At 43.8% G+C, this 18,544-nt stretch overlaps 1 protein-coding gene across 1 annotated transcript in view; it reads left to right on the top strand.

Moving 5' to 3' along the window:
* The first annotated feature begins 909 nt into the window (after positions 1-909).
* The window catches only part of trim37 (tripartite motif containing 37), a 100,765-nt gene continuing 83,130 nt past the window's right edge, over positions 910-18,544 (top strand). The window contains 8 exon segments of the mRNA XM_038813119.1: positions 910-1,175; positions 3,737-3,914; positions 10,127-10,224; positions 12,495-12,596; positions 14,103-14,143; positions 15,182-15,298; positions 16,447-16,534; positions 17,247-17,369. Coding sequence (XP_038669047.1) covers positions 10,204-10,224; positions 12,495-12,596; positions 14,103-14,143; positions 15,182-15,298; positions 16,447-16,534; positions 17,247-17,369 — 492 coding nt within the window. The 5' untranslated portion in view covers positions 910-1,175; positions 3,737-3,914; positions 10,127-10,203.

The raw sequence follows: 18,544 nt of genomic DNA on the forward strand, positions 1-18,544 counted from the left end.
CCTGCCTGAGCTGCCCTGCCCACCCTGGGCTCCCCTGCCCACCCTACTTGGACTGCCCTGCCCACCCTGGGCTCCCCTGCCCACCCTACTTGGGCTGCCCTGCCCACCCTGGGCTCCCTGCCCACCCTACTTGGGCTGCCCTGCCTTGCCTGGGCTGCCCTGCCCACCCTACTTGGGCTGCCCTGCCCACCCTGGGCTCCCTGCCACCCTACTTGGGCTGCCCTGCCTTGCCTGGGCTCCCCTGCCCACCCTACTTGGGCTGCCCTGCCCACCCTGGGCTCCCCTGCCCACCCTACTTGGGCTGCCCTGCTTGGGCTGCCCTGCCCACCCTGGGCTCCCCTGCCCACCCTACTTGCGCTGCCCTGCCTTGCCTGGGCTGCCCTGCCCACCCTACCCTGCCTGACCTTCCCTGCCACCCTGCCCAGCCTAGGCTGCCCTGCCCGGGCTGTCCAGCCACCATGCCCTGCCTGTCCAGCTCACTATATCCTGCCCACCCTGCCCTGCCCTCCCGGGGCTGTCCAGCCCACTCAGTTGTTTCCCATGGAGACGCGGCCTGAGTGACGGTTGCTAGGGGGCTGACCAGCAGCGACGCCCCCATCGCAATACCGGCTCCTGAGGAAGGGGTGTACCCGAGCCGCCATTGGGCGATGGGAAGGGCAGACGCTGTATCTGATTGGTCCCCGCTGCCCTCCCCCCCACGTGGGCGCCGCCGCGCGAGGGGCGGGGCGGGCTTTCCGATTGGCTGTAACCCCGGGTGACAAACGGTTGCCTGCCGATTTGAAGCCCGGGGACCGAGTCCTGGCCGAGCAGCCGCGAGCGGCCGGTGACCGAGCGGAGCGGCCTTCCGCCCCGCGTCCACAGGCACACACACCCAGAGAGAGAGAGAGAATAATGTGAGGGAGGGGGAAAAAATAAACAGCTGAAAAGAGTGCGGGGGAGGTCCGAGCGGGGGGAATGTGCGCCGAGCCGCCGCCAGAGGCACCACCGCCGGTCAGGGGCTTCACTCTGCAGCCGCTGTAGGCCGCAGGCTTCCCTCACCCACCCGCTGCCCTGGCCAAAGTTGCTCCGTGCTGGAGGCCGCCGACAACAATAAAGCCGCAGTGACTCTGCTTGGGCAGGCAGGCAGCAGCAGCAGCATTATTGGGCTTGTTAAACCCGGCTCGGGGCGACCGCCTGTGAGTTCAGACGGATGTTTTACCCACTTGCTTCGGTTGTGTCTGATTTTATTTTATTTTGCCGGTGCGTCTTTTAATTGTCGGTCGAGATTTGGGGAAATCCTACTTTTAAAGTCTGGAATCAATTTGTAAAAGATGTATTTATTGAAAACGTTTTCATTTATTGGGTCGCTTTTATGGGTTTGGCTTTGCACATGTGTGTGTGTGTGTGACACACACTGGAATTCTGCATCCATGTCCAGGAAAGGTCGTGTGCTGCAGAAGAAAAGTTCTATCTTTCAAGCTGTACATTGCCCCTGTCTGCATTGGGGTTCATCACATTAATTCAGGGGTCGGTGATTCCACTGTGGTGGAGCCAGTGTGATGTGCCAGGTCTGTGGGTTAGTCTTTGCCAAACGCAAAGAACAATACAGCACAGGAGCAGGCCCTTGGTGATACCACCCTTGGCCAAAATCCTACTGTTTTATCCCTCTATACCCATCCTATCCCATGTGTTTGTCAAGGGCCAGGGGTCATCTGGACTTGACATTTCTTTTCTCTCCCTACAGATGCTGCCAGACCTGCTGAGATTTTCCAGCATTTTCTTTTTGGTGTTTGTCAAGATGTCTTTTGAACGCCATTAATGTATCTGCTTCCACAACCTCCCCTGGCAATGCGTTCCAGGCGCTCTCCACCCCCTGTTTTTAAAAAAAACCAAACAAAAAAAACCTGCCCCTCACATCTCCTCTAAACTTTGCCCCATGGACCTTAAACCTATGCCCCCTGGTGACTGGCTGACACCTTCACCCTGCGAAAGAGTGCCTGCCCATCCACTGACCATCCCTCTTGTAATCTCGTAGCCCTCTATCAGGTTCTCCCTCAACCTCCGGTGTTCTGATAAAAACAGTCTGAGTCTATTCAGCCTTTCTGCATAGCTAACACCCTCCAGACCGGGAAATATCCTGGTAAACCTCCTCTGCACCATCTCCAAAATCTCCACATGGGTAAGCATTGTGATATGTCTGTGCCCCCTTCTGAGTGAGCTGCAGTTGGTGCCAGTCTGATGCTCTTCTTCTTTCTAGTGCATATGAACCTTTTTATTTTTGAAAGCTTGTTATTGAATCTGGTTTCCAACCCCCAGCATTGCATTCCAGATCTTTGTAATCTGCTGAGTAAATGTGTGACCTCCCACCCGGGTTTCTATTGTTCGCTACTCGGTGTGTCCTCTCCTTTCGTCACCCAAGTTCCAGTGAAAACTTAAAACGTCTCCATTTTGAAAACTTGCATCAAACATCCCCCCCCCCCCCCCCCCCTCCAAAAAATCTCCTTGCTCTAATGATGACAGCCCAGCTTTTCTGCTCTCTCTGCATAATCAAAGAGTGTTATTGCAGGGTCTATTCTAATCCATCTCCCCTGCATCATCCCCTGAGGGCTTGACATCTTACCTCCTGTGGTGATGCAATACTTCAGCTGAGGCCTAACTAGTGATGGGTGTGTGTTCTTGCAAAATTGTATAATTTTGTTTATATTTCCTCTCCTCATTCATCCTTGCAGAATATACCACTTCATGCTACTCTGCGTTTAATTACATCTGCCATTTATCGGCCCACTTTATCAGTGAGTCCAAGTCGTCCTGAAGTCTGTATTTTCCTCCTCATTATTTAATAATCTTTATTAGTGTCACAAGTAGGCTTACATTTACACTCCAGTGAAGTTACTGTGAAAAGCCCCTAGTCCCCACACTCTGGCGCCTGTCGGGTACACAAAGGGAGAATTCAGAATGTCCAATTCACCTGACAAGCATATCTTTCGGGACTTGTGGGAGGAAACTGGAGCACCCGGAGGAAACCCACGCAGACATTGCGAGAATGCACAGACTGTGACGCAACCTGAGACCCAGATGCTGTGAAGCAACAGTGCTAACCATTGTGCTACTGTGTCACCCTACGTTTTTGCCATTTACGAACGTCAAAAGTTTGCCCTCAAAACTTCTTCATGCCTTTTTATTTTTAACAAGATGAATTGTGGAACTAATGCTAACCCTTGAGGGATACCACTGTATACTTCCTGTGTGCCGCTACTGTGTCTTTTAATCAACTTTGCATTATTGCTGCTCCTGCCCCTTAATTCCCTGGGCATCTATTTTTCTAACCAGTCCATTATGGCATTAGCAGCCTGCCTGCCGTTTTGCAAGATGGCACACACTGCCATGCTCTTTCATAATGATACCAGATAGCTTAGTTAGTAAAGACATTTAGCCAAACAGACCAGGGCTATGCCATGTTTGGTCACCGGTCTATGTTGAGTGAGTTTAGCTCAGCTGGAGCATTGATAGTGGTCTTGCTGATTTCAGATTAATGAAAAAAAATCCAGGGTTGCTCATATCCGGTGACTCCTGGGATAAGGGATCAATATCTGATTTGACTGAAATTGAATAGCTTGCGGACACAATTAAACTTCATTCTTAAATGTAAAGTACTTGGGAGAGGCTACCTATTGAGCTGTATTCCAGAATAAACTGTTGAAAGCAAAGTCTAATAAATAAATAAGAAACTATTTCTCTCTATTGTCTTTTTTTCCAGACGGACCCAGGTTGGAAACAGAGCAGCTCAAAGGATCAGTGCCTCTTGGAAGTGGGATCGCACCTGTGATTAGATATAGCTGTTCAGCCTGACTAATACAGTGAATGATGGTCCTGCATATCAACTTGGATTTCACGGGCTGCCAATCATAGACAAGGTGCAAGCAATCTCGACACAGGTAGTGTAGTACAGTGTTTTTCAAACATTTGTTGCTGCCTGTCGTGATCCACACCGGCCAACTGTTGCGATACCATTTTCGCTTGCTTTACTGCGGCAGATAAACCTGCTTGATCCTCACAATCTCACATTGTCATTTAATGTTGCATTTCAGCTCAGGACTTCAGCTGATGATTTAAGTTCTCGCTGCATCCTTCGGGAAAAAAAATCAAGAGGTTTGTCCTCAACGCGCCATGTTTCAAATGCCTTTTGAGATTTTGAGGCTTTTAAACTTTATTTGCCAGTACCTCCCTGCATATAACGCACATTGGCTTTGTATCCTGATTTGTAGTGGCACACTTACAAAGCCATACCACATGAAATCATCTTTACACTGCTTTGTTCCTGTTTCAGTTTTTGTTCTTTGTTTTAAAGAATGTCTTCAGTTCTTCACAGTCCTGTTGCCTTGCTTGCTGGCAGCTTGAAAGTGGAGGAATCTCTCTTGTGATTTTGTGCCAAAAGCACAGACTTACAAGGTGTGAGAAGTGACTGTATGTGCTGGGCACGTGACCTGCTGTCTGCCGCCGCTTCTGGTGGGAACACTGCATCGCTCTGTTTAAAAGCTGGTTGCGGCTCTTGGGTGCTTCTTCTGCGATTGGGAATGCAGCGACCCTCCTGACACCAACCGGGGGTCACGACCCGTGGTTTGAAAAACCCTGGTGCGGCATATAGTATGCTTTAACTGTGTACTGTACCCAGGTTTTCACATTTCTACACCCTATAAGACTGACCTATTTCTATCATTATATCCAGGCATTTTCTCTTCAATGTTCTGCCTCTGTTGTTGTGATTTCCATTTGACCACCCATCAAAAGTTGTGGCTGAGGTCTGAACTCAGCAGAGGGTGGAAGCATGGTAATATTCCACCATTCTGTAAAACACAAGAACACAGGAGGTAGGGGCTGGAGTAGACCATGTGGATCATTGAGCCTCTCCACCATTCCAAGAAATCATGGGCTTTGACTCTGGTTTCTCACTTGTTCCCCGTATTCTGCAGTTGAGGCCAATAATGCCTCATTGCAGCATGGTAGCATGGTGGTTAGCATAAATGCTTCACAGCTCCAGGGTCCCAGGTTCGATTCCCGGCTGGGTCACTGTCTGTGTGGAGTCTGCACGTCCTCCCCCTGTGTGCGTGGGTTTCCTCCGGGTGCTCCGGTTTCCTCCCACAGTCCAAAGAAGTGCGGGTTAGGTGGATTGGCCATGCTAAATTGCCCGTAGTGTCCTAAAAAGTAAGGTTAAGGGGGGGGGGGGGTTGTTGGGTTACGGGTATAGGGTGGATATGTGGGTTTGAGGAGGGTGATCATGGCTCGGCACAACATTGAGGGCCGAAGGGCCTGTTCTGTGCTGTACTGTTCTATGTGTGTTCTATAATCTGCCTGTTGCATTGTACATTAGTTAAATCACTGCATTGTCCAATTATGCTGTGTGCATTCTAAAAATCAACAGTGAAGCTCTGACATTTTTTCCCCTTCCTGAAGACAGCAAATCGTGACAGACAGTTTCATGGATGCTGTTAGTACTCTCTGATATTTGGTCCGTGATTGTTCTCCTTGCCGGTTTAGATGATTATTAACAAACCATTTGACTCTTAGCAACATCACAGACAGGCCATAGGAAAGGGCTTGGGCCTTCTGAGCTGAACCTGATCTTCTCAGTGGTCACACTCTTGCAGTGGCTACAAGATAATGAGCGGAAATTCAACTCCATAGTCAACTGTGTCAACTCTTTGCCACAGCGAAGATTTACTAACTTGCTATAGTTCAGGAATCAAAAAACAATCTACTACCACACGAGGAAATTTATTTCTGTGTCTCGAGCTGTTCGTGGACCCAAGAAGACTAAAATCCAGTTGCAGGGCTCAGATGGTGGATTGGGACGATCATCGATTTGAAATATTCACTCTGCTTTGCTCTTCGTAGATGTTGCCTGAGTATTTCCAGCATTTTTTGTTTAATAGCGGATGGCTATTGAACTTTGTTGTTGGGATTTGCAACTTCAAACACTTACAAGATATCAACTTTGTCATCACTTCAAGAATCCACTACCCCCTGTGTAGTTAATTGTAGATTCCAAATTAATATATTTATTGATTATTAATCGCGATTGCAGTTGATTGATTACAAGAGACTCAACTTTCAATGATGGCGTTGTTGTGCATCAACATGGCAATTACAGACTGTGACTATAGAATCATCCTGACAAAGGAGGCCATTCAGCCCATCATGGCTAGCTTTATTAGAGAGAGATCTTATTACAGTATTCTAAATCAGAGCCTCACTGACTGCACCCTGTATTTATTATTCAGTGGTACATCTTGCCTTTCTAGCCATTTAATGTACTTTAGACCATAGCTAACCTAGGTTTCAGTCACTGTAATGTAAAGTAAACCTATAGGCACTATCCGAAAACACAAATTATGTACTGGCTCCAAGGATTTCTGATCGAGGAGACTAACCTACAGTTGAACACCCATGCTGCTATTCCAAAATCTGAACCCTATCCATTTTTAAGTATATGTACAATTTTACTTTGTGCGTGTGTGTCCGATTATCATAGCAGCATATAGTTATATTATTATTATTTTTTTAAATTTAGATTACCCAATTATTTTGGGTAGGTGGCCAATCCACCTACTCTGCACATTTTTGGGTTGTGGGGGCGAAACCCACGCAGACACAGGGAGAATGTGCAAACTCCACACGGACAGTGACCCAGAGCCGGGATCGAACCTGGGACCTCAGCGCCGTGAGGTGGCTGTGCTAACCACTAGGCCACCGTGCTGCCCCTATAGTTATATTATTGAACAAGTAACGCTGAGGACAGGACTAATTATCCCTTCTGTGACTCCAGGCTGCAGCAATGTAGTTGACTTATGGCCTAAAATGCTCCGGTGGTCTTGCCGCGGGTGTACCTACACAGTGACTGCAGTGGTTCATGAAGATGCCTCACCACCTTCACGCGGGCAGTTAAGAATGTCTAGGATTTGTGTGAATAAAGTGGAACTTGCCGTATTGAAAACGAAAACTTAGCCAGGAATCTTAAATCTGTGTCCTTAGATTTCGACATTTGGGAATTTAAACCTCCCTTTCGCCAGCCTCTTTAGTCTCTTTACAGAAGAGAAAATTCCACTTGTATCTATTAAATCTCCTTCCAAGGTCTTGGCATCATACTTCAGAAAGAATGCCCATCTGTCATGAACCGTCATTGGCCATAACTCAAACTCAACTAAAATTGTGAGCTTTTCAGTAAGCTACACTTTTTTCCAAACAAAATTGCACACCAAGCCAGAAATAATCATGAGAATGCAGTTTCTCCACTGTTTCAACTGAAGATTCTGAATGTGTTTAAGTTTTTCTGTCTCCTCCTTATCAATCACTTAGGCACTCTTTGATACATTTTATGCATATTTCTTGTGCCCAGAATCTAATGTTGTAACATAATACTTCCATACCTTGCCCTGTTTTTTTTTTGTTCCAGTAACTTCTTTGTTCTACATTTTCCCGGTAGTAGTTGCCCTGTTTCTTGCACCAAGGCCGAATTGAACGTATGAATGTTTCTCGAGGTGCAACTATGAAGTGCTTTAGCGTTCCCTGTTCCTTAAGGGGTAGTGCCTGGATTCCACCTTGCATGTTTATATTGCAAAGCCAGTATCTCATGGCCCCCCTGCACCACATGTCCTGCTCTTCTGTGCAAGGAGTATGGATCATGTTGCTTGCTGCCGTCACAACTAATCAAAGAAAATGTTTCCAGCCATCTGGTGTGCGAGAGATTTGACTTGTTTATGTAAATTATAGCATCGCTTTTGACCAATTCTCATGCTTCTACCCAGACTCGCTCTGTAGTAAGCGCTTAAACTTTGCAGCCTCTTCCCAAGCCCTAAAGTTAATTGTTTGCATGTCACAGTCATGCCAATGCAGAATGAGCTGGTGAACTGGTTAATTGTATCAGACCTTGCGGGTTGACCTCAGTCAGCTGTAATTTTTGCCATACTTCTGCTCATATGAGTTTTTGAAAAAATAATCTACTGAAGTAGATATTTTAGCCAGCCACCATACATTGCACTACAACCTTGAAGTTCTTCCAGGGTTGCTGGCAAAATAGATCCTTAACATTCTCATAATGAAGCTATATCCATGCTTTTCTCATTTAGCAGCAATGAGAATGGAGAAATTGTTTTTCCTTTTTTTTCTTTCAAGTTATTATTCCTCAAAGTTGGTATCACCTATCAGCTTGGGTTTCATGAGACATCAAAGCAACTCTCCTACTCTACAGTGATGCCTAGAATTAAACTGGATCTCTGTTTGCTTAGCAACTATCTACAAGGCACAAGTCAGGAGTGTAATGGAATACTCTACATTTGCCTGGATGAGTGCAGTTCCAGCTACACTCCAAAAACTCAACACCATTCAGGACAAAGTGACTGTTTGATTTGCACCCAATCCGCAAATATTCACTCCCTCCATTACCGGTGTCAGCATCTGCAAGATGCACTGCAGGAACTCGCCAAGGCACCTTCTAAACCCATGGGCACTACCATCTAGAAGGACAAGAGCAGCAGATACATGGGAATCCCACCGCCTGGAAGTTCCCCTCTAAGTCACACATCAGCCCGACTTGGAAAAATATCGGTGTCCTTCACTGTTGCTGGGTCAAAATCCTGGAACTTCCAACATTGAGTGTATTTGCACCCTAGGGACTGCACAGTTTAAAGAAGGCAGCTCCCAATCACCTTCTCGAGGACAAATAGGGATGGACAATAAATGCTGGCCTAGCCAGTGAAGTCCACATCCTAGGAATTACTTTTAAAAAGCAATTAAAGATAGGCTGTCTTCATCAAAGAGTTAATTCAGACCTGACTGCACCCACCCCATTGCTCTGACAAATCAGTTGCAAGCAGCGTTTTGGCTGAGTGACAACAGAATCAGACTGTTCCGAGTTAACTTGCAATTACTTTGCTCAAATAAAGCTCCCTGTGCGCTTGACAGACTAAGCACATTTGAGCTGCTCTCAGTTTTTTACAGTCAGGCAGTGGAGTCAAATGTCACATGTGCAAGGTAATGTACGTCTCCGGAGGAAACTGCTTTTGTCACTGTTGCTTTCTAACCCTTTTTGAAGTATTGCAGTGATGGCCTCTGCGATTTAAAAATGGTGATGCCCTGCATAATTTCTTATGGGAAAGTCATTTTAAAAAAACTGGTGTTTCTCTGTTCATCTCGCTATCTGTGCAGTACCACTTGACTCGGATCTTCTGCCTCCCCATCCACTCTGCTGAAGATTCATGGATAATCTCATTGTAAGCATTTACATTTGATTATTTAAGCGGCCTTCATTGAAATTCATGACACGTCTTTTTATTCTCCCAGTGCCAATTGCTGTCCTTTCTAAAATCTTTATTTGGACCGTTGGCTGAAACTCTTGTCAACAGTGCAATACATATTACCATATCTGAAGGTTATAAGTTCATGCTGTACAGTATTTAATAAATGACTAATGGTCGCTGCAGTGTAATGAAAGAGAGTATTGTATGTAGTTAAAATGCAGGACTTCACAGTGCTGGACATTTGCAATGACTGTGGGGGTTTGTTACAAAATTGCAAGGGAATGCATTTCTCAAACAATCCATGGCAAGATACTTTAGGAAGAGAATCCTGGCGATTTTGACTGTTCCAAGTGCTGGAAATTTAAAATGCTAATTTTATTTAAAAATACCAAAGGATTCATAACTAAAACCTTTTTTCAGAAAATAAATCTCTGTTTGGAGTATTAGGGGATCTGTTTTCTCATTCATTTTGCTGAGCTTCAATCCTTGCTGTCTATAAATGGGTTCAACCCGCAGGTAGGGAAGAATGCAGCTTGAATCCAGTGTGTAAAACAACCTTTCAAGCCACGTGGCAAATGTGCAGCTCTAATTATGATTTCAAAAGCGTATATATCATTAAAATGGCAACTTTGGACTAATGAAATGAAATGAAACTCGCTTATTGTCACAAGTAGGCTTCGAATGAAGTTACTGTGAAAAGCCCCTAGTCGCCACATTCCAGTGCCTGTTCGGGGAGGCTGGTACGGGAATTGAACCGCGCTGCTGGCCTGCCCAGTGGAATCGCATTGTTATAGCCTAGGAATGATGGTTGTCCTGTAAAATCATTCTGGAGAACTGACATTGTTCTTTTTCAGTTGTGCAGCGGATAACAGATTCCTCCTTTGCTTCCTGGACATTCCTGTAAGGTCTGAAGCCTACTGCAAGAGCAAAAATGGATGAGCAAAGTGTTGAAGTAAGAAAAATATTTTGTACTAATTGATTAAAGTCACTGGGTACTGTGGCATCAAAGCTGCTGCCATTAACTAAAAGCACTCAATCTACCCCTGCCTCTTCTCAATTGATGCAGAAATCCTCATCTATATCATCTGTTACTTTACTATTCTGATCTCTTGAATGGCATCTCCCAATCTACCCTTTGTAAACTGGAGGACATGTAAAACTCAGCTGCCTGTTTCCTTACTCCCACTGAGTACCGTTCACCCCACAACCTTGTGCTCACTGAGCTACGCTGGCTCCTGATTAAGAAACAAATAGTTTTAAAATTCTCAGCCTTGTTTTCAAATCCCCTCCATGGCCTTGCCCCTCCCTCCAGCCCCTCAGTCCTCCCATATAGCACTCTTGTAATTCTGGCATGTTGAGCATCCCTGATTTGTAATTGCTCCACCATTGGTGGCTGTGCCTTTTGCTCTCAAGGCCACAAGCTCTCTGATACCAACTTCTCCGTGGCTACCACTCTTTCCTCCTTCAGGGTACTCCTTTCCTTTTGAAACCTATTTTCTTGGCCATCTGCCCAAATTGCCTTATGAGATTTGGTGCATAATTTTTCATTAAAATGTCCCATATTTCAATCGGCCCATTATATTACATTAAAGATGCTATTTCTATATTTGTTTTTGTAAATGTCCCACTTCTTTAGCATCTTTGTTCCACGTTTCATACTGTTGCTGCTCATCTCTTCAACCAACTGGTTTTTGCATTGTAGACCAGTTCCATTGCCATTGTATGATTAGCTGTCTGCACTCGTTTTGAGGCAAGCTGACTTAGCAACTGTCAATTTCAGTTCTTTGACCACAAAAGTTATTTTAAAAATCTAGCCTGGGCATGCTGTACCTCACAATACAATGCAATAATAATTGGTGGAAATTCATTGATAGAAGCATTTCCCATAGCTTGTGGAATGGTTACAGGTCAGAATGACACAGATTCAACTCCTGGTCAATGCTAAATTAGTAAGGCACCTTGAGATGCTGCAATTGGCCTTAGTGTGTCGGGATTTAAAAATAAAGGGTCTGCTGTGGTTCTTATTTTTAATCAATATTCCTTACGCTTCCTGGAAATTGCACACTTCTGGATGAAGTGCAGATAGGTTTAAGCTTAGTTGTGATACCCTCTGTGTGAAATGCGGGTCTGTATGTCCATGAACAGTAACATGCTTCTGTTAATTCTGGATGGCTACTAAACAAATGAATAAAAATGCATATGATTTGATTGAAGTCCTGTCAGGTACACACAAGTCTACCTTTGCTGAGCTCTGATCTCAAGCTGTCAAATCTTGGTAGAATTGCCAAGTGCTATTTGCAGCATTTTACTGCTGAAGAGAAATTTGCATTGTCAAGCGATTGTTAAAACTTATTAAAAGGTGGTTGATGTGGAAAGTGGTACTGGGGGTGAAAAAAAACACCCAATTTCTGCTGCACCTGAACTGAGTGGTTGTTAATAAAAATTGTACTAGGAAACAGCCAATGTTAACATGTTTTCTTTTGTGCCACACATCACCAGTCTGCCGACCAGAGAGCCATGGATTGACATTTCAAGCAGTTTGAAATAACTGCAAATATTGTGTTTTTTAACCTACCCGTTTTTCATGTCGTCAATAAGCAGCAAAGACTATTGACATCAGATTACATTGGAGCTTTATCCTGGGAAATGTGTGCCAGAAAGAGTAGTGACATTAAAAGGTCTGAATTGGGCAAGCAGCTTAGAGTATAGTGTGATGTAGGCGATACTGCCGAGTCTAGCAGTTTAGAAATGGTACGTGTCATTCAGGCATTAAAACATTATTGCTATGTTTGCAGAAATTCATTGTTGATTATTTGAAAGAGTGACCTAGTATTAGTCCCTTTCCAGGCTAATAAACAGAAGGCATTTTGAGTGTCTCAATAACGGGACACCTTTTTAAAAAAAAAAAGTTGTGTTTATTGATCATCTTGGAGGTTAAAGCATCAAGCACCATTGTAATAATTCTGCAAGCTTTGAAGTTTAGTTTGTCCAATGAAAGTTTTTAGCTTGCAAACCAGTTTAATTCCAAACTAACAATGTTTTCTCCTTTTGTTGCTGCAAACATATTGCATAGTTCTGAGACCTTCCATCCAAAAGGTTACTTTGCGTCTGACGGGAAAGTTTAGAAAAGGGGTTTGATTTGTGCAATACCTGATGCATGTTTCGCAAGCCACACAGTAACCATTAAAATAATCCCTTTCCTCTTATTTTTTTTTCCACCAGAGCATTGCAGAGGTGTTCAGGTGTTTTATTTGTATGGAGAAGTTGCGTGATGCCCGGCTCTGTCCACACTGCTCAAAGCTTTGTTGTTTCAGTTGCATAAGGGTAAGTATCTGTTGTGTGCTTTTGACAAAGACTAAGCAAAACCTACCTGCTGTTCCTTTTCAATTGCAAACTATGCAAGAGCCTTAATAGTCAGGGAGAGAATATGAATTTTGAAAGAGGGAGATAGTTGAAGAAGAGACTTCACCTTGCCCCACTGGCTATGTGCAAATAGTAGCTTGCTACATTGCAGCTTTTAATCCAGTCACTTTCATTTCTATACTACCTGTGGCCAGATATATAACCTGTTTTATCATGCAGTGGAGTTCAGTCGAGGGTGGCACAGTGGTTAGCACTGCTGCCTCACAGCGGCAGGGTCCTGGGTTCAACTCTGGCCTTGGATCACTGTCTGTGTGGAGTTTGCGTGTTCTCCCCGTTTCTGTATGGGTTTCCTCCGAGTGCTCCGGTTTCTTCCCACAGTCCAAAGATGTGCAGGCTAGGTGGATTGGCCATGATAAAATAGCACCTTGGTGTCCAGGGATGTACAGGTTAGGTGGGGTTATGGAGATAGGACAGGAGGCCTAGGGTAGGGTGCTCTTTCAGAGGTTCAGTGCAGTCTTGATGGGTTGAATGGCCTCCTGCACTGTAGAGATTCTATGATTCTTGACCTACACAGTGGAAGATTAGAGAATGGTTATTGGGAAGAGTAGGATTAGAATAAAAGTTACTGAGTGAAAGGCAGCTACTCTCCTGAATGGTGCTGGAAATCTTCCAATATCACTAGGTTGTTGATATTCTGAGCATTTTCTGTAGCTCAGTGTTACAATACCATGAATGCAATGCTGTTTTTAGAACAATTGTTCAAAATCCAAGAATGTGGGAATGTGCCAGAAAGATCTAATCTGTCTGACATGATAAATTTTTTTTTTAAAGGACTGGCTAATATGAATGCGTTGGCTGATTTTATTTTTTTAAATAATATCCTGTTTGCGCATCAGTGATTAGTGTAGCTGTACACATGCATAGCCTTGTTAAGATGTTTGCTTGCTCTTCACAAGAACATTCTAGACATTGCATATGTAATTGTGCAATTAAAAAAAAAACTCATGTTTTAATATTGCTTCAGCCTGTTTGATTCTGCAAGTATGGGCCCAATTTTTCTTTTAACAACGCTGTTCTGGCTATTTTTATTCAGGATGGCACATGCAACTTGGTTAGGTCATTCCCCAGCTCTGAGGATGTGTAACCCTTTCCCAGGGTTCACCATCTACTAGGAGGTTCATTTAGTTATCATCTTTTCTCTGTCCCGTCCCTTCTTTTTAAACCCCCCCCCCCCCCCCCCCCCCCCCCCCAAACCTACTCTATGTTTGAAGTTTCACCTGTCAACGCATTCAGCCCGTGCGTCATTGAGTTGCCACTTGTTGGGTTTTGTATTATCTGGGAATTTATTAAATGTAAAGTGGAGACCTGGAAATAGTCAGGATTTTGCGGAGTTTTCATTAGCAAAGGGTCAAAACCCTGGACTCTTGGTGTAACTTTTGAAAAAAAAAATGCTTGTTGTCTTCACAGCGCTGGCTAACAGAGCAGAGAGCCCAGTGCCCACATTGCAGGTAAGGCATACCTACAGCTAGTCTCGCAGTCTTTACTTTAATTATTTTACTTTTTGTTTAACTTTCAATTTTTAAAAATAGTTGCCTCATTATGTGAAACTGTCTGGCACGAATCCAGAATCAATAGGGTTTAACTAATGTGGGAAGTAAAATTGTGGACAGCAGTAAGTAGCAATCTCAATTAATCTCAGTTTGAACATGTGAACATGTTAAAAGTTATGTATGTGCTTTTGCTTTCACCACAAAACATTGTAATAGCAATATTCCTAGCTTCAAGATATTTAATGGGTGTATAAAAAAACAAAACAGTACCCATTAATAAAATTAAGTTGTGTATCTCAAGCTGAAATCGGATGTTTTAAGTAATATGTGGATATACAGCAAAAACAGTGTATTCTTATTCCTCCTCTTTATATTTTTATTATGTCATGTGATTTAATGGGAGAGTGAAGCTAATTTGTATGTCCCATTGCCAGGGAGTTTCTTCAGGAGAAGAATCAAGTCTGAGCACATGTGGGTTATCACTGCTGCCGTACAGCGGCAGGGACCCGGGTTCAATTCCAGGGGGGGGGGGGGGGGGGAAAGAGAGGAATGACCTCCTTCTGCACTGTAGGGAATCTCTGGTTCTAGGTTTTGTCTGATTTGGTCCTGGACATGTTTAAATTTAGAAATTATTGAAGTAACTTCAAGAATCCATTATTGTTCTCGGGGCAATTTTTATTGGGTTGCATTTTTCATATATGAATTAACTTGGTCTGGAACCTTCAAAGAGACATTGTTTAACAGAAGCCTTCGGGGAGAGCAAGATAAGCAGATAACGGGCATGATTGAATGGCCTTGTTGCGACTGACCCACAGTGATGCGAATAGGCCATTAACCGAGATTTGTGACGTTTGGAACTAGGCCCAGATTAACATATTTAAATTAGCATAATGGCTCATTTAAATAAGTCTACATCCGATACTTCTGGATGAATATAAAATTGTTTGATACATATATGCAATGGTGACCAAAGCTTCAATACCTGACTTGTTGTAGGGCACCTCTTCAGCTGCGAGAGCTTGTGAACTGTCGCTGGGCGGAGGAAGTCACACAACAACTGGATACACTTCAGATGTGTAATCTCAGTAAGCATGAGGAGAATGACAAAGACAAGTAAGTGTGTCATTACTGTACCATGGTCTGTGATCTTGCTGAAGTACTTAAACTGAGACCCTTTTTTTGAAACTTGTGCTCTTAAAATAAGCAGAAATGCATTCACTGCAGTTTGTCTAGCTCACGATTCAGTGCTCACACAGCTAATAACGATTACTGAGAAACACAAGTTATCATCTTGTGACTGATCGATGAGAAGGCCGCTTGGACAGAAAAACCCATTGATACCAAGCATGCTTGTTTCCTATTTTTATGAACACAGTATCTAACTTAAAGGTTCTCGTACTCTGCTCCTGATGGTTGGACAGCTTCTAAAGTAAGACCTATTGCTGTTGAAGACAACCTAGAGCAGGGGTGGGCAAACTTTTCCGTGCAAGGGCCACATTCAGAAATTCACAATTTTAAAGGGCCGCATAGTATATTAAGTAAAATAATTACTTCACCCGGTTATGATTCTGGGCACCTCATATAGAACATAGAACAGTACAGCACAGAACAGGCCCTTTGGCCCTCGATGTTGTGCCGAGCAATGATCACCCTACTCAAGTCAACTTATCCACCCTATACCAGTAAGTAACCCAACAGCGCAATGACTTGGTGGGCCGCATAAAGACCTTTGGCGGGCCGCATGCGGCCCACGGGCTGTAGTTTGCCCACCCCTGACCTAGAGGGACTTCACTCCAGCTGAACAACAAACAGACTAATTAGAATGCTAAACCACTTTGAAATCTGAAATCCAATCAGGCCCTGACTTCGGATCTATAGCATTATGCTTGTAATGTCTGTGCAGAACTATAATTCGACTGAGAATGAGGCTTGTGTTTGATAATATGAATTCTAGAGTACTGAGTAATTTTCTAAATTTCTCGCAATAGTTATTCTTGTACCATCTCTGACAGGGACAAACAATTATGCTGAATTATGGGAAGTTTGTGCGAAATGAGGAATTGCATTGGCGGGCGGTGTTCCTTTGTTGAAACACTGCAACCAGAGAGAGAACTTTAATTCTATCAATATCTTCTTCCCTATTCTCTATGTAAAAGCAAGAAAAAAAAATTAATTGAATTTATAAATTGTGGTGTTGGACCAAGAAGGTTATTTTGAAACTTAATTCTAGATATTTAAAGTGTTTTAACATTTTATTTCAGGTGTGACAGTCACCACGAGAAGCTGAGTGTGTTCTGTTGGACCTGCAAAAAATGCATCTGCCACCAGTGTGCACTTTGGGGGGGAATGGTAAGAACAGCAAGCACTCCTCATTGCTAGATTTGTTGGATCTGAAAATCTTTAACGGATAAGCAATGTACCTGTAACTTGGTGTGAAATTATAAAGAGCTATGAACTGTCCAAATCAATTTTCTTCTTTATGGATACCTGCTGCAAATAACCTGTAAATTCCATAAAATCATCGTAACTTCCAACGGATTGTGTCGACTACCACAGGAAAGCAGATTTTTAAACAAAATTAACGTGTAGCATTAAAAATAAATTGCCAATTATAAAAATCTGATGGTCAAATCCTGCAGTGAATTGTACTTGTACACATCGATTATCTTCCAGTAGGACGGTTTTTGGTGCAGGAAGGCACAATAGCTTGTCTATTGGACCGTTAATCTTGAATGGCAGGATGCTGTTTTTGTAACATTTGGTTGTATTGTAAAACACCATGGACACAATGCATTTTCAAGCATATTGGTGTATTTTTAAATACTACTTTTGAGGGCAGATGCCCAGGCTTGCTTTTTTTTTTGTGCTCTAATGGCAAGTAGGAGCAACAAGCGGTATCTTTTTTTTTGTCCAGCCTGCAAGACTGGTGCCATTGAGAATCTTTATTTTACCCTCCACCGTTCTGTTTGCTGTGGCTTCAACGGTTGTGTAACAGAGATCATACATTGACCAGTGTAGGATTGAGAGTTTCATACTGAGGTATTTTGTGTTTACATTGCAGCATGGGGGCCACACGTTCAAACCATTAGCTGAGATTTATGAGCAACACGTTACCAAAGTCAATGATGAGGTGGCAAAGCTGCGTCGTCGACTGATGGAACTGATCAGCTTGGTGCAGGAAGTGGTAAGATGATAAAGAGGTGAAAACATTGAGACCCAGAGGGATCAACCATATAACTTCCAATGGTCTTTCCTGGTCCTATTCTTTCCAGGATTCTATCCAATTGATCTGGATATTTTTAGATGAGTAATTTTATCCGTTTTAAAATTACATGATTCAGGAAGAGCCCAGGACCGACAAAATCGGTTTTCTCCTTTCTTTCCAATCTGTGATGCAAAGTAATTTGCGATCTTTGTCTTCAGTCCTTCCCTATATTTGTGACTTGTGTAGCTCCATATTTTCTCCCCACCTCATCCCTCCTGCCGCGTAGAAAATTCCCCAGCCTCTTACAAATCCTTTTGTCCTGCGGATTCATCAATCTTTCCATTGCTTTAGTGGCCATTACTTCTCTTATCTCTTTCTCTACTTTTAATTTGGGACCGGGGAAAAAGGCGGCGATTTGAACAGCGGGTATAGCTTAAACTATTTTCCGGCTCACAATCCCTTGATAGTTGTATACAATTCTAAAGAGTTTACCTTCCTCTTCCTGTTAGGTTAGTACACACTTCCGAAATCCGGTTATTTGGTCGATATGGGACTTGCACTTGTAGTTCTTTCTCTTTCTCGCAATTAGATTCAAAGTTTGTGGGTTCTCTCGACACTCCTAATAGAATCCCACGAGAGTCGGCAATAATGTTGCTCTATTTATTTATCTCGGTGAACCACAAGCCTTTCCCATATATCGATCAAATGACCACACAGCTAGTAAGTTAGTGTGGTAGGCTATATTAGGGGTATCGCAGTACCTAGGTGGGATGTACCTTGTACTGTAGTATGAATGGTAGAACCTGACTGCTGGTTCCGCCCAGCAGGTGGAGCATAAGAGCCTGTGTTTCACCCACAGCAGTCATTCTGTACCAGAGCTGCTGGGGTAACTACTTGTTCATTAAAGCCTTCAATTGGACTACAATCTCGCTTCATTAGTGATCGATCATGCATCAATTTAATGAACTAGTTGAAGAATGGCTGCTCTCCGCATCAAGCCAGAGTGTCTACAAATCAACCCCCCACGTGGCAAATACAGCAGCAACTTTTAAAGATTGGCTGGCATGCTTCAACGGGTACACCAGGACGGCCCCGACTACCCCCACAGAGGAACAGAAAATGCAAGTCCTCCACTCGAGGGTGAGCCCAAAAAT

The sequence above is a fragment of the Scyliorhinus canicula genome, chromosome 12, assembly GCF_902713615.1.
Source record: "Scyliorhinus canicula chromosome 12, sScyCan1.1, whole genome shotgun sequence".
NCBI classification, from domain to species: Eukaryota; Metazoa; Chordata; class Chondrichthyes; order Carcharhiniformes; family Scyliorhinidae; genus Scyliorhinus; species Scyliorhinus canicula.